The 22,063-nt window shown below is 43.8% G+C and overlaps 1 protein-coding gene across 1 annotated transcript in view; it reads right to left on the minus strand.

Annotated features, from left to right (window-relative positions):
• Positions 1-22,063, minus strand: part of LOC129705459 (Fanconi anemia group A protein-like) — a 144,067-nt gene that overhangs the window by 74,557 nt on the left and 47,447 nt on the right. Inside the window, exons 14-20 of the mRNA XM_055649032.1 lie at positions 18,118-18,251; positions 13,648-13,758; positions 5,254-5,349; positions 4,951-5,010; positions 4,122-4,210; positions 723-783; positions 554-603 (exon numbers count right to left, since the gene is read on the minus strand). Of these exons, the coding sequence (XP_055505007.1) occupies positions 554-603; positions 723-783; positions 4,122-4,210; positions 4,951-5,010; positions 5,254-5,349; positions 13,648-13,758; positions 18,118-18,251 (601 nt within the window). The remainder of the gene's footprint in view (positions 1-553; positions 604-722; positions 784-4,121; positions 4,211-4,950; positions 5,011-5,253; positions 5,350-13,647; positions 13,759-18,117; positions 18,252-22,063) is intronic.

Below are 22,063 nucleotides of genomic sequence, written 5' to 3' on the forward strand. Positions count from 1 at the left end.
CACACACGAGGGACAATTTACAATTACACCAAACCAATTAACCTACAAATCTGTACGTGGGAAAAAACCCATGCAGGTCACAGGAAGAACATGCAAACTCCGTACAGACTGCACCCGTAGTCAGGATGAAACTCAGGTCTCAGGCGCAGTCAGACAGCAACTCTACCACTGCGCTATTATAATTAACCATTCTCATCCCTACCACCCACCCCTCCCCCCTCCACCCCACAACGTGAACATGGGAACACTCAGACTTCATCCCTAGGCTCCTTTATTATTTATTAATCAGTAAGATGAAGATCCCATTTCCCCATTTCTACACACCACTTAATGGCATGCAAGTAAAGCCACCATCTTAAGTTGAATTATGAATAGATTTATACCTTGTAGATGCACCACAATTATTTATTCAGCAATGACTACATTCAAATACTATTTATCGGAGGGAATGATGGATGCCACGCAAATAGATGGGTTTTTTATCTTGGTAATTGCTTTGTCCCTTTCAATGGGAGATGATCAGATCACTTCAAGGACCAGAGAGTCAACTTGCCTTTTTAAGGAGTCAATAAAGGCCATGTGTGAATCCAGTGAGTCTGGCAGCTGTAAATAATGGTACAAGTCATTAAAATTCAACTATTCCACATTTTGTGGAGAAATGTCAAAATTCAAATGAAGCTTTGTTGATCACAATTAAACTGCAAGGTACAAGAAATACCAACCGCTCGAGGGACAAGCAGAGCAGGCAGAAATCGTGCCAGGTAATACGGTCTTCGGAAAATGCTGCAAAACAAACAAATAAGCTCAGCTTTGAAATTGTATCGTTTATTAGTTTCGGGAGACAGCGTGGAAACAGGCCCTTCAGCCCACCGAGTCTGCACCGACCAACAATCCTCGCACATTAACACTATCCTACACACACACACTAGGGACAATTTACATTTATACCCAGCCAATTAACCTACAAACCTGTACGTCTTTGCAATGTGGAAGGAAAACGAAGATCTTGGAGGAAACCCGCACAGGTCACGGGGAGAACGTGCAAACTCCGTACAGGCAACACCAGTTGTCAGGATGGAACCCGGGTCTCTGGCACGGCAGGTGCTGGTAGGCAGCAGCTTTACCGCTGCACCACCCTTGTCTGTTGTAAAACTGTTCATTTCCAATAATTTACAAAATGTATCTTATGAATTTAGCAAAAGGTCAATATGAACAATGTGTAGGAAGGAACAGCAGATGCTGGTTTAAACCGAAGATAGACACCAAAGCTAGAGGAACTCAGCAGGTCAGACAACATCTCTGGAGAAAAGGAATGTCCGACATTTCGGGTCGAGACCCTTCTGTGACCCTTCAAGACTATGAACAATGTTGTTAAAAGAGCATATCTGTGGCTGGGTATCTGTCAATAGACAATATAGACAATAGGCGCAGGAGTAGGCCATTCGGCCCTTCGAGCCAGCACCACAATTCAATGTGATCATGGCTGATCATCCACAATCAGTACCCCGTCCCTGCCTTCTCCCCATATCCCCTGACTCCACTATCTTTAAGAGCCCTATCTAGCTCTCTCTTGAAAATATCCAGAGAACCGGCCTCCACTGCCCTCTGAAACAGCGAATTCCACAGACTCAAAACTGTGTGAAAAAGTGTTTCTTCATCTCCGTTCTAAATGGCTTACCCCTTGTTCTGTGTGCTGAAGCAAAGCAAAAATTTCATTGTCCTATCAGGGACACATAGCAATAAACTCACGAACTTAAACTGCTGCCCCTGGTTTTGGACTCCCCCAACATCGGGAACATGTTTCCTGCCTCTAGCGTGTCCAAACCCTTAACAATCTTATATGTTTCAATAAGATCTGTCACAGGAGATTTACCTCCCAACAACCAAAAGCCTTTCCGCCATCTATAAGTGATAAGCCAGGAGCAAGGAGGAATACAGGCTGGATGAGTGCTGCTCTGACAATTCGAGAAGCTCAGCTGAACTCACTATCCTGAACCCTTATTGCTTATTGCTACACCAGTGACACACGTAAGTTGCACTACAAAGTGCTCTGCACTTATTTACCTTTTTATTCTGAGGTTTTTAAAAACAGGAGTTTAATTTTTAATTCCAGGTGGCGCAACGGTAGAGTTGCTGCCTCACAGCACCAGAGACCCGGGTTCGATCCTGAACACGGGTGCTGCCTATGTGGAGTTTGTACGTTCTCCCCGTCACCTGCGCTGGTTTTCTCCGGGTGCTCCGGTTTCCTCCCACACTCCCAAAGACGTGCGGGTTTGTAGGTTAATTAATTTCGGTAAAGATTGTAAATTGTCCCGTGTGTGTGTGTGTGTGTGGGATGGTGTTAGTGTGCGGGGATCGCTGGTCGGCGTGGACTCGGTGGGCCGATGGGCCCGCTTCCACGCTGTATCCTACAAGGACACCACAGGAGCAGTATTGAACAAAAATATGCAGGCACAGGAGACTACAGTCTTGTAGAAGGGTCCCAACCCAAAACATCATCTGCCCGTTGCATCCCCAGATGCTGCCTGACTTGCTGTATTCCTGGGTCTGGATGTAGTACGCTGAACAGCTTTAGGTAGAGCATCACTCAGCACTGGACAATTTTTATACTGGACAATTTTTACATTTATCAAGCCAATTAACCTACAAACCTGTACGCCTTTGGAGTGTGGGAGGAAATCGAAGATCTTGGATGAAACCCACGCAGATCACGGGGAGAACGTACAAACTCCATACAGACATCACCCGTGGTTGGGATCGAACCCGGGTCCCTGGCGCTGCATTTTGCTGTAATGCAGCAACTCTACCGCTGCACCACAGTGACTGCCCTCAGCCCTAACACTTGTCAGTCAACACGATTATCTGATGGAAACATGAGGTACATTCTGCTGGAAACATGAGGTATATGGGGGAAGCTGCCACTGATCCAAGCCCACATGCTTGGGTACAGACTGGGAGCTCCATAGACAAGGTCTGAAAGTTGTGCCTGCCCATTTAGAAACTGAACTCGTGTCTAGCGCTGAAGTCACCAAGAGGCAGCCTATCAAGGAAAAACAGGATAACTGGGAGAACACAAGGAACTACATGCCTATCCATATCCTCCAGAGATGCTGCCGGACTCGCTGAGTTATTCCAGCACCATGCGTTTTATGCAGCAGAACACACAAACCACCATCCCTTCCATTGACTCCATTTATACCTCACACTGTTTCGGCAAAGCCAGCAGCATAATCAAGGACAAGTCGTTTTTTCTCTCTCTCATCGAGCAAAATGTATAGAAGTGTGAAAACACACGCCTCCAGATTCAGGGACAGTTTCTTCCCAGCTGTTACCAGGCAACTGAATCATCCTACCACAACCAGAGGGCAGTGCTGAACTACAATCAACCTCTTTGGTGACCCTCAGACTATCCATGATCGGACTTTGTTGGCTTTACCTTGCACTAAACGTTATTCCCTTATCATGTATCAAAACACAGTAAGTGGCTCCATTGTAAGCATGTATTGTCTTTCCGCTGACTGGTTAGCACGCAACAAAAGCTTTTCACTGTACCTCAGTACACGTGACAATAAACTAAACAAACTGAACTGTGGGACTCTGGTGATAATAATATTGGGAATGAGTCTTGGCTGAAGACACTGACTACAGAGTAAAGACGGGGCATTGATGGAAAGACGTATGGGCAACCGTAAACTGCGGAGATGGAGGAGGACAATGCGGTCACACAGTGGCCAGCTGTGACTTGGTTTTCAGTCACCTTTTGCATCAAGACAAGGGGCAGCTGTGCAAAATGTGAGAATTCAAGCACTTGGGAAAGAAATGCAAGGAAAGTTCATTGTGGCATGATTGGGGAGAGATACTGGACAACAGTAGATGACTGTCATTACAAAGATTGGGGGAAGGTACCCGAGGACAGGGAACAACTTAATTTATCTTTGTAAGCACATGGTGAGCATATGACTCACATTTAAATGATATCTGGAGCTGGTGAAGTGGTAGGCATGTGGACAATGCATTTGGAAACCACTTTCTCCATACCCCTTTGCAGTCCACGTGCAATGCTGCACAACCAATTTTTACTTCAGGTAGACCTTGTCACTTGAAAACTAGCCATACCATACCTTGCCTCCATTACACTGGCTGGGATTTTCCCAGTGGTTTCAAATATTTGAACAGCTTTTTCAACATCTTGCAGAGCTTGACATTGGGGCTGTCGAAAGAGATTCAAACAAAATTAATCAAAGCAAAGCAGAATATTTCCTTTCTGATACTTAATTGTTATCAACCAAGGCTTTCCCCACATGGGATTTTATTGTGGACATAGAATTTGCAAGACGCAATGTTGTCTTTGAAGGAACAGTCCAAGAGTTAGCAAATCAAAGGCTAGAATTTTTGCCCAAAAGGTTCTTCTTTTACAATAGTTAGTAAATGTTAAGCAATAATTGGGAATAGGTGGAATTATTTGCCACAGAAGGCAGTAGAGGCCAAGTCAGTGGATATTTTTAAGGCAGAGATAGAGAGGTTCTTTATTAGTATGGGTGTCAGAGGTTATGGGGAGAAGGCAGGAGAATGTGGTTAGGAGGGAGAGATAGATCAGCCATGTGTAAGAAAGAACTGCAGATGCTGGTTTAAAATCGAAGGTAGACCCAAAATGCTGGAGTAACTCAGTAGGACAGGCAGCATCTGTGGAAGGAATGGGTGACGTCCGGGTCGAGTCTGAAGAAGGAACTCGACCCGAAACATCACCCAATCTTTCTCTCCAGGGATGCTGCCTGTCCCGCTGAGTTGCTGCATCTATGATAGATAAGCCATGATTGAATGGCAGAGTTGATGGGCCGAATGGCCTAATTCTACTCCTATTCCTTATGACCCGATGACCTTATGATCTAGTACTCGTGCCAGTTCTTTGATTTAGCAGTGTTAAACCTGTCTGCCTATTCCTGTACTGACCTTAGGGGCTTCATGGGCTGTTGATAGATCCTCATATAGACCCATATCCTCAACTGACGCCTGGAAATAGAGGTATACAGCAACCAGACAGAATTAATTCTTATTTTGCAATGAAATGGTTTATTTTTAAAACATGTTTATTTTTTGTATATCAGCAATTTTGTTATTCGCACGAGTCATAAATTAAAGTAAAAAGATGAAATGGAAACCACATTCAGCAGGGTTGTTTTTACTGTGAAAGACGACAAAATCTGCTCGTCAATCCTGCCGTGGACTTGACAGGGATTTGACATTGTCACCAACCTGGAGATCTGCCAGTCGGGTTTTAGCCAGTGACACGTACTCCAGAAGTAGAGCTCGATATTTCGATGGCACGTATGGAGGATGCAAAATATGAACCTGTGTAGCAGAGAGAATGTCATTGGCGCTGCAACAGAGTGTAGCTGGGGCTGTTTATTGGAAGCATTTCATTGTTCTCTCTGGGACATATGACATTAGACAATAGGCGGAGGAGTAGGCCATTCGGCCCTTCAAGCCAGCACCACCATTCAATGTGATCATGTCTGATCATCCCCAATCAGTACCCCGTTGCTGCCTTCTCCCCCTTCTCCCCATATCCCCTGACTCCGCAATAAAGATCATCTCCGACCCCTCCCATCCAGCAAACCACCTTTTCCAGCCTCAGGTCACTTGCCACAAAATCCACCCGTTTTAAAAACATCTTCTTCCCCTCAGCAATAAGAACACTCAATTCCCTCCAATAACAGACAATACTAAGGACTCTTGATGTATATAGTGTCTTGTCTATGGTCTTTGTCTGTTCTTTTGCACTATGTTCTGTTGGTGAGATTTGTGATTTGTGATGTGGAATGGATGCACTTTATTACTATGATCTGTGTTGTTATATGTGTTAATGTGACTAAAGCAGTGTACCATCATGTACCGAACCCAAATACCACCAACCCTGGTTGCGTGGCAAATAAAAATTCTATTCTATTCTATTCTATTCTTCAAGAGCCCTAACTAGCTCTCTCTCTTGAAAGTATCCAGAGAACCGGCATCCACCTGAGGCAGAGAATTCCTCAGACTCACAACTCTCTGTGAGAAAAAGTGTTTCCTCATCTCCGTTCCAAATGGTTTACCCCTTATTCTTAAATGGTGTCCCCTGGTTCTGGACTCCCCGAACAATAAAACCCTCTTGACTATATTGACACTTTGCAATCTTGGTTATCTCCCAAAATTATTTTAAATAATTCAAACAAATAAACAATGTCCATTTTAAATGCAATTGGTTATCACGGGCTTGGTGTTAACCAGTAAAGGCTACACAGAAAAACGGACAAAGAACAGACATTGTTTTGGCTCAGTTTTCCGATTCCCAAGACGAGGTGTGGTGTATTAAGCATGTCTCATAACCTTGGTATTATACACCAACCAGCACTGGGGCTTCTGACGGCCACGACACTCGCAGATAAGGGACTGCACACGCTGGAATCTGGACTAACTGCTGGAGGAACTCAATAGGTCAAGCAGCATCAATGGCTGGGGTGGAGTTGACGGGATGGAATTGGCAATTTTATCCAGACAAAGACCCTGCATCAGGACTGAAAGTGGGGATGGAAGAAGATAGCCAGTGTGAAGATGAGAGGCAAGATATGGACAGTAGGTGACTGCTGTCCTGAAGATTCTGGTGAACTTCTACCGCTGCACCATCGAGGGCATCCTTACCAACTGTATCACAGTATGGTATGGCAACTGCTTTGTTTTTTTTTTTTTTTTTTTTTTTTTTTATTTTATTTTTTTATTATTGGAGATAGGTACATGATCTATTACATCTATTACATCATTATTACATCATTTTTAAATTGATAATATTGTCAGTTATTATTACATTGTCTCCAATACTTTTTGCATTTTTCTTCATTTTTTTTTTTATAACTAGATAGGGCTAAAGGGATAGATGAAATAGAGAGAGGGAAGAAGGAAAAAGAAAACTAAAATAAAAAATAAAAAAAGGAAAAGGAGTGAAAGAGGTAGTTGAAGAAGAATGGAAAAATTTATTAAAGTTTAAAAACATCATTCGAGATATGTTCGTACATTTCGAAGTATAGCATTTCATCCAATCTTTAGTCCGGGTGCTAGTCAGGTTCCTGTGCTGAACTATTCTGACCCTTTAAATAATCAATAAAAGGAGACCATGTTCCAACGAATAATTCCTGTTTATCCAACAGGGAAAATCTGATTCTTTCCATGTTTAAGGTCTCCGTCATTTCTATAATCCACATTTTGATTGTGGGGGCCGTAGGGCCTTTCCAAAATTTTAGGATTAATTTTTTTCCTGTTATTAAACTGTAATCGATAAAGTTTCTTTGTGTTATTCTAAGTGTTTGATTTGATTCTAATATTCCGAGTATTATTAATTTTGAGTTGGGTTCCAGTTGTGTGTTGATTACTTTGGATATTATACTAAAAATATTTACCCAAAATTTTTTAATTTTTGTACAGTTTGTAAACATGTGCGATAACGTAGCTTCTAAATGTTGACATTTATCACATATAGGTGAGATATGTTGAAAAATTTTATGTAATTTTGTTTTGGCGTAGTGTAACCTATGTATTACTTTAAATTGTATTAGAGAATGTCTCGCGTTTAGTGAACATTGATGTATGTGTTGTAGACTTTCTTCCCAAGTGTCTTTCGTTATTACCTGGTTTAATTCTTTTTCCCATGCTTGTCTGTGTAAGTCCGTCAAAGGAATGTCACTATCTAATAAGATATTATATATATAAGATATTAATTTTTCTGTATTAGGATGCTTATTCCAACATTCATCAAGAATCTCTGGGTTTCTATTTCGAAAATTTTTAGAATTCGATTTAACATAATCTCTGAGTTGAAGATATCTGAAATAATCATTTCCTCGAAGTCCATAAATCTGTTGCAACTCCTGAAATGTCAAAAAAGAGCCTTCTTTGTAAAGGTGTCCTATATTTTTAATTCCATTATTCTTCCATTGTGTAAAACCCCCGTCTAAACATGAAGGCTTAAACAATGAATTATTCACAATTGGAAGAAAAAGAGATAAGTTATCTAATTTTAATGTCTTTTTTAATTGTTTCCAAATTTTTATAGCACTAAATATTATAGGGTTTTCCTTATAAATTTTCTTGTTTAATTTAGACGTAGCAAATAATATCGAACCAATATCATAAGGCATACAATCTTCCCTTTCCAGTTTTAACCAGTCTGGTTGCTGGTCTATTTCTCCCAACCAGAAAGTTCACTGCCCAGTAATAAAAAAACAAAAGTTAGGTAAAACCAAGCCTCCATTATTTTTTGATTTACACAGGTGTCTTTTGCTTATCCTATGATTCTTATAATCCCAGATAAAATCATTAACAATAGAGTCCAATTTTTAAAGAAGTTTTTTGCCAGGTATATCGGAATCGTCTGAAAAAGGTATAATATTTGCCCATTTTTATGGCATTAATTTTACCAACATTGAAATAGGTAATGTTTTCCAGTATTGGATATTCTTATGTAATTTATTCAATAATGGGGGGAAATTTGCTTTAAATAATGATGTATATATCTTAGTTACATAGATACCTAGATATTTAAATTTTTCATTTACTACTTTAAATGGGAATTGTTGTATTATCTGTTTATTATGTTCCCTTATTGGCATAATTTCACTTTTATTCCAATTTATTCTGTATCCTGAAAGTGCACCAAATTGGTTTATTAGTTTTAATAGGTTTGGGATACTAATTTCTGGTTTTGTGATGTAAATTAATACGTCATCTGCATATAGAGAAATTTTATTCACTGTGTCTTTACTGTTATACCCATATATTTCCGGATGCCCCCTAATTCTTTCTGCAAGTGGCTCAATTGCAAGTGCAAATAGTAATGGAGATAACGGGCATCCTTGTCTACACCCTCTAGATAAACTGAATTTAGATGACAGTCTTTGGTTGGTAAGTATTCTGGCCGTAGGATTTGTGTATAGCAGTTTTATCCATGTGCAAAATTTCTCCCCTAGCTGCATCTTTTCCATCACCGAAAATAAATAAGGCCATTCGACCTGATCAAATGCTTTTTCAGCGTCAAGTGAGATTATTGCTAAATCTTCATTAATAATTCTCTTGGTATATATAATATTAAATAATCTTCTTAGGTTATAATATGAATACCGTTTCTGAATAAAGCCTGTTTGGTCAGGGTGTATTAATTTATTCATCACTGTACTTAATCTACGTGCTAGTATTTTAGTTAGTATTTTCTGGTCTGTATTCAGAAGTGCAATTGCTCTGTATGATCCCGGATCTTCCGGATCTTTATCAGCTTTAGGAATAAGCGTTATTATAGATTCATTTAAGGTATCTGGGAGTTTCTGTTGGGTGTAGATATAATCATATAGTCTTTGCAAGCGTGGGCACAGCAAATCATGAAATTTCTTGTAAAATTCTGAACCTAGACCATCTGGCCCTACTGCCTTACCATTTTTAAGAGAGCCAATAGACTCCTCAATATCCTTTATCGTAATTTCCCTTTCTAATAATTCTCTATCCTTTGAATCTAAACCTTTTAAATTACATTTTATTAAAAAATCTGCTATTCCTTCTGATTGTGCTACAGTTTTAGTTGAATAAAGGTTATGATAGTATTGTAGAAATCTATCATTTATATCCTTGGGCATTTTTAATAATTCTCCTGTCTCTGTTCTAATTTTATGAATTATTTTTTCCCCTTCCATTTTTCGCAGCTGGCGTGCTAATAATTTTTGTGGTTTGTCTCCAAATTCAAACTGTAATTGTTTGGTTTTTGATAAAGTTTTATTACTTGTTCTGAGTACATTTTATTTAATTTATAATTCAGTACAGCAACTGCTTTGTCTCCAACCGGAAGGCATTGCAGAGGGTGGTGAAAATTGCCCAACGCATCACCGGTTCCACGCTCCCCTCCATTGAGTCTGTCCAAAGCAAGCGTTGTCTGCGAAGGGCGCTCAGCATCGCCAAGGACTGCTCTCACCCCAACCATGGACTGTTTACCCTCCTACCATCCGGGAGGCGCTACAGGTCTCTCCGTTGCCGGACCAGCAGGTCCAGGAACAGCTTCTTCCCTGCGACTGTCCCACTACTCAACAATGTACCTCGGTGACTGCCAATCACCCCCCCCCCCCCCCGGACACTCCTCCCACAGGAAAAACACTATGACTGTATGCATGTAAATAGATTTATTCTATGTCGCTCTTCCAGGGAGATGCTAACTACATTTTGTTGTCTCTGTACTGTACACTGACAATGACAATTAAAGTTGAATCTGAATCTGAATCTGCTGGACCAAGGAGGGGTGATGGGCAATGGGCAGGTGGAGCCAGGTAGGACCAGGGAGAAGAGGAACTGGGAAATCATGGCATATGGGTGAAAGTAGTTATCAACAAGGGCATGATGGGGGAGGGGGGGTTGGAGAGGGGAGGGTGAGAGGGTGAAGGTAGAGACAGCTGCTGGAGTTTGATAAGTGGGAACACAAAAGGCCACTTGTGCTGGCATCTGACAAGAAAGGAAAATAATAATGGGAATTATTAGAGGAGGTAAAAAGCTGATAGACAATAGGTGCAGGAATAGGCCATTTGGCCCTTCGAGCCAGCACCACCATTCAATGTGATCATGGCTGATCATCCACAATCAGTACCCCGTTCCTGCCTTCTCCCCATATCCCCTGACTCCACTAGCTTTAAGAGCTATATCCAGCTCTCTCTTGAAAGTATCCAGAAAACGGGAGTCCACCGCCCTCTGAGGCAGAGAATTTCACTGTGTGAAAGTGTTTCCTCGTCTACGTTCGAAATGGCTTACCCCTCATTCTTAAACTGTGGCCCCTGGTTCTGGATTCCCCCAACATCGGGAACCTGCTTCCTGCCACTAGCGTGTCAAACCCTTAATAATCTTATATGTTTCAATAAGATCCTCTCTCATTCTTCTAAACTCCAGGGTATACCCCAGTCGCTCCATTCTCTCAGCATATGACAGTCCTGCCATCCCTGGAATTAACCTTGTAAACCTACGCTGCACTCCCTCAATAGCAAGAATGTCCTTTCTCAAATTAGGGGCCAAAAACTGCACACAATACTCCAGGTGTGGTCTCACTAGGGCACTATACAACTGCAGAAAGACCTCTTTGCTCCTATACTCAACTCCTCTTGTTATAAAGGCCAACATGCCATTCTCTTTCTTCACTGCCTGCTGTACCTGCATGCTTACTTTCATTGACTGATGAACAAGGACCCCCAGATCCCATTGTACTTACCCTTTTCCCAACTTGACACCATTTAGATAGTAATCTGCCTTCCTGTTTTTGATACCAAAGTGGATAACCTCACATTTATCCACATTAAACTGCATCTGCCATGCATCTGCCCACTCACCCAACCTGTCCAAGTCACCCTGCATTCTCATAGCATCCTCCTCACAGTTCACACTGCTACCCAGCTTTGTGTCATCTGCAAATTTGCTAATGTTACTTGGAATCCCTTCATCTAAATCATTGATCTATATTGAAAATAGCTGCGGTCCCAGCACCGAGCCTTGCGGTACCCCACTAGTCAATGCCTGCCATTCTGAAAGGGACCCGTTAATCCCTACTCTTTGTTTCCTGTCTGCCAACCACTTCTCTATCCATGTCAGCACTCTACCTCCAATACCATGTGTCCTAATTTTTTTCCACTAATCTCCTATGTGGGACCTTCTCAAAGGCTTTCTGAAAGTCCAGGTACACTACATCCACTGGCTCTCCCTTGTCCATTTTCCTAGTTACATCCTCAAAAACTTCCAGAAGATTAGTCAAGCATAATTTTCCCTTTGTAAATCCATGCCGACTCGGACCGATCCTGTTACTGCTATCCAAATGTGCCGCTATTTCATCTTTTATAATTGACTCCAGCATCTTCCCCACCACCCGATGTCAGGCTAACTGGTCTATAATTCCCCGTTTTCTCTCTCCCGCCTTTCTTAAAAAGTGGGATAACATTAGCTACCCTCCAATCCACAGGAACTGATCCTGAATCTACAGAACATTGGAAAATGATCACGATTTCTAGAGCCACTTCCTCAAGTACCCTGGGATGCAGACCATCAGGCCCTGGGGATTTATCAGCCTTCAGTCCCATCAGTTTACCCAACACAATTTCCTGCCCAATGTGAATTTCCTTCAGTTCCTCTGTCACCCCAGATCCACAGTTCCCCTGTCACTCCAGACCGAGCACCAGGTGGACCGGGGTGGGGGGGTAAAATGTGTAGGGGGTCGGTGCATGGTGCCAGAATGGGTAGTGGGACTAAATTAATGGATGGGGGTGTAGGGCTTCTAGGTAAGGTGACAAAAAGGGCAGAATGGGAGGTGGATTGGAAGGAGAGAGAGAGAGAGGGCAACGCAGTAGGTTAGGGTCACTGGGTATTGGAAAAGTTCATACCATAGTTTCCATAGACCATGGTGGAATAAAAGGTGTTGTCCCTCTAATGCAAGGGTTCCCAACCTGGGGTAAATTTACCCCCAGGGGGTAAATTTGTTGATTCTGGATATTCTTTCTCATTGACTGACTGTGTTTGGTTCTGGTATCTGTTCATCATTAGTTGTTCATAAATAAGTGAAATAACATTGTCATGTGCTATTAAAGTTGCCTGGGGTAAAGGGGAGGAAAAAGGTTGGGAACCCCTGGTCTAATTTAACGATAAGATGATGAAACAGTTGTTGTGCCTGTGATAGGTTGTAGATCTAAGTCACGTACGTTCCCTCTGCTCTTTCCACTTTCTTCCTCTGCAACTTAAATCCCACTTTAACCAGCTCTGATGAAGGGCCCTTGCCTAAAACTGACTGTGTTGCTGTCCTCTATGATGCTGCCCTACCTCCAGTATTCTCTGCATTATGTCCTGGGCTTCTCGCATGTGTAGTTTTAGTTTTGAGATACAGCACTGAAACAGGCCCTTTGGCCTACTTAGTCCACACCGACCAGCCATCCCTCCACATTCACACTATTCTACACAATTGACAATTTACATTCATACCAAGCCAATAAACCTACAAACCTGTACGTCTTTGGAGTGTGGGGGGAAACCAAAGATGTCTGAGAAAATCTATGCGTTCACGGGGAGAACGTACAAACTCCGTACAGACAGCACCCGTAATCGGGATCGAACCCAGGTCTCTGGCGCTGTAAGGCAGCAACGCTTCTGCTGTCGTCCCTTGGTGTAGCATAAAATGTATTGGCATAGGATAAAGATTGATAAATAAGGGTCTCGACCCGAAACATCACCCATTCATTTTCCCCAGAGAAGCTGCCTGGCCTGCTGAGTTACTCCAGCATTTTGTGTCTCATTTCAATTGGGTTCCTCTGTGGCTCAAATACTCAAGAACTGAAGGTCAGACAAGTCAGTAAATATCCTCACTCGTGTTTATCGATGAGAACAAATGGCTTTCAAGCCAGTATGCTTTCCCAAGCATTACACACTGATCCCTACAACAAGGAACAAACTCCGTACAGACAGCCCCCACACACGGGATCGAACCCGGATCTCCACCGCTGTTAGGCAGCAACTCCACCGCTGTACCACCATTTAGTTATTTTTGTTCCAAATAATTTATTAATACCGACCGAGATATCGGACCTCAGCTGCTGCCTGAACTTCAATAAACCTTCTTACCTTTAAGTATTGCACAGTTTCAAATGGCACCAGATCCGTCAGGAATTTCAGCAGGAAGATCAGAGCCTTCTTACTGCCACCATGGTAACCATTCGCAGACCCAAAGGACTTCTATTAAAAAGGGGGGAAAAAACAACCTTACTTTTGGAGATAGACACAAGTAACTCAGCGGGACAGGCAGCATCTCTGGAGAGAAGGAATGGGTGACGTTTCGGGTCGAGACCCTTCTTCAGACTTTGAGATTAAAGCCATTTCTGACTAGAGCAGTGTTATAAAATCCTCAAGGATCTATTTATTATTTTTTATTTAAAACATTTATAAAAAAAAAATTAGAAGTAAGTAAGGATCTCGATCTGAAAACGTCACCGATTCCTTCTCTCCAGAGATGCTGCCAGTCCCGCTGAGTTACTCCAGCATTTTGTGCAGATCAGTCTGAAGAAGGGTCGCGACCCGAAACGTCACTCATTCCTTCTCTCCAAAGATGCTGCCTGTCCCGCTGAGTTACTCCAACATTTTGTATCTACCTTAGCATTAAACCAGCATCTGCAGTTCTTTCCTACAAATCCAACCTGGCATGATTTGGATGAAGGGATTCAAAGTAACATTAGCAAATTTGCAGATGACACAAAGCTGGGTGGCAGTGTGAACTGTGAGGATGATACTATGAGAATGCAGGGTGGCTTGGACAGGTTGGGGGAGTGGGCAGATGCATGGCAGATGACGTTTAATGTGGATAAATGTGAGGTTATCCACTTTGGTATCAAAAACAGGAAGGCAGATTACTATCTAAATGGCGTCAAGTTGGGAAAAGGGAAAGTGCAACTGGATCTGTGGGTCCTTGTTCATCAGTCTATGAAAGTAAGCATGCAGGTACAGCAGGCAGTGAAGAAAGCGAATGGCATGTTGGCCTTTATAACGAGGAGTCGGGTATAGGAGCAAAGAGAGTCAAGAGTCAAGAGTCAATTTAATTGTCATTTGGACCCCTGGAAGTCCAAACGAAATGCCGTTTCTGCAGCCATACATTACACACAAATAGACCCCAGACACAACATAATTACATTTTACATAAACATCCATCACATAGCTGTGATGGAAGGCCAAAAAAACTTATCTCTCCACTGCACTCTCCCCCCCCGATGTCAGAGTCAAAGTCAAAGCCCCCGGCTGGCGATGGCGATTGTCCCGCGGCCATTGAAGCCACGCCGGGTGGTGCGAGGTCGCACACCGGGTCTTGGTGTTGGAGCCCCCGGTGTGCGCTCGCAGAGTCCCACGGCCATTCCAGCCGCGCGGGGCAGTGGTGTCAGGCCCCGCTCCAGGAGCTCTTCAACCCCGCAACACGGGCGGGAGAATTCGCCGTTGCAGGAGCCCCGAAAAGCGGTCTCCCTCCAGGGATCCGCGGGCTCCCGGTGCCGCCGTCCGCAGACCCGCAGTAGCAGCCTCCGCATCAGCAGCAGCAGCGGCATCGGCAGCAGCAGCAGCAGCGGCAGCGCTCCTCCACCGCTCCACCCGCTCCGGTCTCGGCCAGCTCCGCGACGGCAACGGTGAGTCGGCACCAGAGTCCCCGGCTTCTTCCTGTTGGAGGCCGCTCCTCGTTGCGGCCTCAACGACACCTGAGACCCGACGAGAAATGGCCGGGTCTCCATTGCAGGGAGAGATTCAAAAGTTTCCCCCCCCTCCCACCCCACCCCCACCCCCCCCCACACACACACCCCCAACATAAAATAACAAAAACTACATAAAAACACAGACAAAAAATAATAAAAACGCGGACAGGCTGCAGAGGCCGCTGCTGGCCAGAGCCGCGCCGCCTACCGGAAGAGGTCCTTCTGCAGTTGTACACAGCCCTACTGAGACCACACCTGGAGTATTGTGTGCAGTTTTGGTCCCCTAATTTGAGGAAGGACATTCTTGCTCTTGAGGGACTGCAGCGTAGGTTTACAAGGTTAATTCCCGGGAAGGCGGGACTGTCATATGCTGAGAGAATGGAGCGGCTGGGCTTGTATACTCTGGAGTTTAGAAGGAGAGGGGATCTTATTGAAACATATAAGATTGTTAAGGGTTTGGACACGGTAGAGGCAGGAAACATGTTCCCGATGTTGGGGGAGTCCAGAACCAGGGGCCACAGTTTAAGACTAAGGGGTTAGCCATTTAGAACGGAGACGAGGAAACACTTTTTCTCACAGAGAGTGGTGAGTCTGTGGAATCTCTGGCTGAGTGCTGTGGAGGCCGGTTCTCTGGATACTTTCAAGAGAGAGCTAGATAGGGTTCTTAAAGATAGCGGAGTCAGGGGAGAAGGCAGGAACGGGGTACTGATTGGGGATGATCAGCCATGATCACATTGAATGGCGGTGCTGGCTCGAAGGGCTGAATGGCCTACTCCTGCACCTATTGTCTATTATCATCTGTTTTATCCGATAGGATTGTCTACAAAAATAGGGTCTCAAAATTAAGTGACCGCTTTGCAATTGTTTGAATAATAGCAACAAATTGAACAAAAAGCAGATTTTAGGTTGTTTTTTTTTAATATAAATCGCAGCTTCCACAACTTCCCTCCTGCAATAAATAAAGTTCTATCAAACCAACCAATTGAAGCCAATCTCTTCCCAAATATTTATTTGTATTTATGTGGTGTTGCATTGCATAACATTGATGCAACAAACTGGTCCAGCATTGATTTTCCAGAATGGAATGAATAATGAGAAATGAAGGATCATGACATACATCTTAAATTGAATTGAGCAGACTCGGTCTCAGAGTAACTCAGCAGGACTGGCAGCATCTCTGGAAAGAAGGGATGGGTGACGTTTCAGGTCGAAAAGATCTCTTCAGCCCTGAATAAGGGTCTCGACCAGAAACGTCCTGAAGGGGCTCGACGCCAAAACGTGCATCCCCCCCTCTCTTCATCCCTCCCCCACCCAACGTTCTCTCCAGAGATGCTGCCTGTCCCGCTAAGTTACTCCAGCATCTTGTGTCTATCTTTGGTTTAAACCAGCATCTGCAGTTCCTTCCTGCACATTGTCTCAGAGTGCCATGCACCCTACATCTTCAATTACTTTCCTAATAACACCAACTTGTCTTCTTAAACTAAGAACACTCTCCCACTTTATCCTTTCATTTATTTTGGAAACGCACAAGATTTTCTCCATGCACATCAACAATTATACCAGCAATTCCCAGCCTGAATGAGCAAGATCATAGCCTCATAATTTATTTTGAAATGATTAATAAAATGATTCATTTGCAGTCATTTAGAGTAAGATCACAGAATTAAAGTAATTGCTGGAGGGATGTGGGTGGACATGACTTTACTTCCCCCCCCATAGTGTCTGAAATTCTGCCAAGAGCCCCATCTCAGGTTTAAACAGCACTTGATGGGCCGAATTGCCTAATTCTGCTCCCAGAACTTACGAACTACTGATAGGCTGTGGGACGTGATAACTCAGGATAACTCCACCTGGACGTACCTGATCTCCCTGTTGCCAAACACTAATTCCCATTCCCACACCGACCTTCCTAGGCCTCCTCCATTGTCATAGTGAGGCCAAAGAAAAATTGGAGGAACAGCATCTTATATTTTGCTTGGGCAACTTACAACCCAGTGGTATGAATATTGATTTCTCTAACTTCAACTAACCCTTGCATGCCCCCCTCTCTGCATCCCTCCCCCACCCAAGTCGTACCAACTTGAAAGGCGTCTTGTTGAAATTCATTGTCTGCAACTCGATTTCACCTAGGCCACAGCTAACAATGGCCTGTTCCCTTTATCACCATTCATTGGTTCTATATCTCTCTCCATCACCGTCTACATCTCTCGTTTCCCTTTCCCCAAACTCTCAGACTGACAAAGGGTCTCGACCCGAAACAGCACCTATTCCTTTTCTGCAGAGATGCTGTCTGAGTCGCTGAGTCACTCCAGCTTTTTGAGTCTATCTTTGGTTTAAACCAGCATCTGCAGTTCTGAGTACTATGATTCTATTATTGTCTTGGAGGTAAGAAGAGCATACTTTTCATTTCAGGTGGGTTGCATTCCGAGGGGTTCACGCATTCCAGGGGTGTTTTTAGTTTAGTTTTTAACTTTAGTTTATTGTCACGTGTACCGAGGTAGAAAAATAGAAAAAAGAAAGCAGGTGCAGGACATTCGCCCCTTCGAGCCAACACTGCCATTAAATATGATCACGGCTAAATCAGTACCCCGTTCCTGCTTTCTCCATTTATCCCTTGATTCCGTTAGCCCCAAGAGTTATATCGGACTCTCTCTTAAAAACATCCAATGAAATGGCCTCCACTGCCTTCTGGGGGAGAGAATTGCAGAGGTACAGTGAAGGGCCTTCATTGTTGCATGCTATCCAGTCAGACAGACTATACATGATTGCAACCAAGCCACCCACAGTTTGCAGATGCAGGATAAACGGAGTAATATTTAGTGCAAGATAAAGTCCAGACGTGCTTTGTCCAAACATCCAGGCTTACCTTGAACCATTCCGAATAGCTGATGAAAACCGCCGGTCCCTCCACTGCGGCCTGTCGTACAAGCAGGAACGCAGTGATGATACTCTCCAACTCGTAGTTTTCAAAGGAATTTGTCAGTAGATTGGCCAGCAGCTCTGGGGAAAAGATGAAAAAACGATCCCCAGTAAAAATTTGACGTGATGAAAGTAACAGTAACCCCTGAATAAGATGAAGATACTGGTTTTCCGTTGCTGAAAACCACTGAACCGTTCGGATGTCACTGAATGTACGGTGTGGGACGGCTGCCCTGCCAGCAGCGTGTTAGTCATTTCTACTTTTTTTGTTTTTTTAGTGTGCCCAAATGTCTCTTGGTGTGTCTTGTGTGGGGGGTGGTGAGGGGGCGGAGAACTGCTTTCGTTCACCTCCTCCTCGGAGAGGCGATTTTTTCCATGTCGCCTCCCTCGCGGCCTAACACCAAGGATTGGTGCGACCTTTCCCGGAGACGGGCCCGGAGCTACAGCAGCGGGCGCAGCGTGGACTTTTCATCACGGTGCAGGCCAGTCTTCGCCAAGGGCCACCAGAAGGGAGTGCTCCGATCCCTGGCCCTCCGACTGTTATATCCTGAACCTGCGGTCCGCGGTGCCAGGGATCCCTCGTTGGGAACCCCGAAGGAGAAGAGCTCCGACCGCCAGCACACGGCCTACAACAGCTGAAGCCGAGGTGTTTCTAGCCTTGGGCGCGGCGGGGACTAGCCATCCGGAGCAGGATCCCTCGCTGGGAATGCCTGGAGAAGAGCTCCGACCGCCGGCCTGCGTTCAAGCCGCGTTCTCCGGCAGGGAAGCACCGATTCGGGACTTACCTTGCCTGTACATCTGGCCGCCCAGGGTGGCGACTGCGGAGGTTTATGGTCCCGACCACGGGGAAAAATGGAGGAGGACTGACTGAACTTTGTGCCTTCCACCACAGTGATGAATGCTGTGGCGGATGTTTGTGTTAAATGTTTTATTGTGTTTCGTGTGTTCTTTTTTTATTGTACCGCTGCTGGCAAATTCATTTCACTGCTCTTCATTGTGTATATGATGAATAAATCTGACTATTGACTATTGATTGACGACTCGGGATTCCTCCAGGAATTCCAGGTACTTTACAAAGACTGAACTACGATTTTAAAACCACAATTTCATCACTTACAACATATCAGGTCAGCCTCGACACAAAGTGTAGGTATGTTACAAAACTTACCTTCAGCGGCACTGCAGTTCTGTCGCTGCCCGTGTGCACGACTTTGGCGCCTTTGAGGGGGGGGGGGGCGGGTTTAAAATGCTATTTTTCTGCAGCCTATTCAAATCGATTTCTGTCAGGCTGTTTAGTTGCTAAAGAAAAATCGCTTTGACTGCCGTTTTATTAAGTTTATTAAAATTAGCGCTAGATCATTTAATTGTTGGAGTAAAGTTAAAATCATCTTCAAATGCCGTCAACGGGACGGATCTCACGTAGGGGACAAGGCAAGGTATGCCATTTATTTTTTCATATAAACTTGCTTCTTAGGATGCCATTAATCAAAATTTCAAGTTGCGAAAATGTCATTATGTAAATATACGAACCGGCAGTATTTTACCTGCCGTTATGGGGTTTAAATTTACTGCAACCGCAACGTTCCAAACCAGCACGTTCCACAAAATGCCACTCGCAAGATGATTTAAATGCCCATTAATTTACAGGAATTAAACACTAAATTCCTTCTATTTGGCCTATAAATTCATGACAATGAGATTTAAAAATCATGTTATATTGTGAATTCTTATGTGAATGTTATTTGGACACAGGCTTTTTTAAAATGTTAACCTTTTCTAAAGAAATGGAAAGATGTTTAGATCTAGTAACTGAATTTTGTAATTAGCTACAATTGGGTAATTAACTAATTATATGCTTTAATTTCAGGTCATCCAAGTAAGATTGTTTAATATTTGTTTCAGAATGCTTCAATCTATAATAACTGAAAATTTCATTCAGTTCTCTTAATTTTTAAGAAAGTTATGGGCTTTTGACTGTCCTTGATCACAGCTTTTGTGTTGAGTCAATGGAAAAGCAATAGGGAACAAGATGCTAATTTCCGAGTATGAAAATGGCCATACCTTTTTTAATGCTGAAGATATGAAAGTGAATTAGGTGTCATTTATTAAGTTTATTAAGTTTTAATATACTTAATAAATGGGATAAATTGCAGACTTGATTTTTTAAATCTCAAAATTTTGTAACGTTGCTACTAAGTGCAGAATACAGATCTCACACATAATGTTTCAAAACTATTATTTAAGAGCTCATCCCACTTGGCCGTCATTTACGCGACAGGCCGGCAGTGACTGACACGCGACGGCCACGACCGTCATCATGCGTCCGCACAGCCGTCTGGAGCGCGTGACGTCATTTGAAGGTGGACACAAAATGCAGGAGTAACTCAGCGGGACCAGCAGCATCTCTGGAGAGAAGGAATAGATTATGTTTCGGGTCGAGACTCTTCTTCAGTCTGAAGAAGGGTCTCGACCCGAAACATCACCCATTGCTTTTCTCCAAAGATGCTGCCGGTCCCGCTGAGTTACTCCTGCATTTTATGTCTTCCTCCAATCATCTTGGCCCCGCTCTGGGAGTCGGAGTAGGGGCGGATCTGGATCCACAACGGCCGTGAGCCCCAGGCTGAGCTCGGCGATCGTTTGCCTGCTTCTGCTGCTGTTGGAGGTGAGATGTTGCGCCGCGCCAAAGTGTTGGGCCTGTCCCACTTTGGCCGTCAGTTACATGACAGGCCGATACCGCACACAACTCCACACTCCTCCGCGCCACTCCATGCACCCGTCCCACGCTACCCACACGCTACCAGATCGCGTAAATGGCACGCAAATGACGGACAAGTGGGACAAGCCCTTTACTCTCTACATTTCAGTTTAGATTATTGTCAAGTGTACCGAGGTACAGTGAAAAGCTTTTTCTTGCGTGTTAACCAGTTAGCAGAAAGACAATACGTGGTTACAATTGATCCATTTACAGTGTATAGCGACATGATAAGGGAATAACGTTTAGTGCAAAGTAAACCCAGCAAAGTCCGATCAAGGATAATCCAAGGGTGAAGAGATAGATCGTTGTTCCTCCATGGGGGTAAACGAAGAAAGGAATGCAAAAAATAGAACCATGTAGGAGAGTTTAATACAATGGCTTAAAGTGATGTGCAAACATTTGATATTTATGAATTACTTTAGTACATACAACACATTAATTTGCAAAAACATCCAGCTGTTTGTTGAAACAATAGGTGCAGGAGTAGGCCATTCGGCCCTTCGAGCCAGCACCGCCATTCAATGTGATCATGGCCAATCAGTACCCCATTCCTGCCTTCTCCACATATCCCCTGACTCCGCTATCTTTAAGAGCCCTATCTAGCTCTCTCTTGAAAGTATCCAGAGAACCAGATTCCACCGCCCTCTGAGGCAGAGAATTCCACAGACTCACAACTTTGTGTGAAAAAGTGTTTCCTCGTCTCCGTTCTAAATGGCTTAACACTTATTCTTAAACTGTGGCCCCTGGATCTGGACTCCCCCAACATCGGGAACGTGTTTCCTGCCTCTAGCGTGTCCAATCCCTTAATAATCTTATATGTTACAATAAATTCCCTCTCATCCTTCTAAATTCCAGAGTAAACAAGCCCAGCCGCTCCATTCTCTCAGCATATGACAGTCCCGCCATCCCGGGAATTAACCTTGTAAACCTACACTGCACTCCCTCAATAGCAAGAATGTACTTCCTCAAATTAGGGGACCAAAACTGCACACAATACTCCAGGTGTGGTCTCACTAGGGCCCTATCCAACTACAGAAGGACCTCTTTGCTCCTATACTCAAATCCTCTTGTTATGAAGGCCAACATGCCATTCGCTTTCTTCACTGCCTGCTGTACCCGCATGCTTACTTTCAGTGAC

The sequence above is a fragment of the Leucoraja erinacea genome, chromosome 17, assembly GCF_028641065.1.
Source record: "Leucoraja erinacea ecotype New England chromosome 17, Leri_hhj_1, whole genome shotgun sequence".
NCBI lineage: Eukaryota > Metazoa > Chordata > Chondrichthyes > Rajiformes > Rajidae > Leucoraja > Leucoraja erinaceus.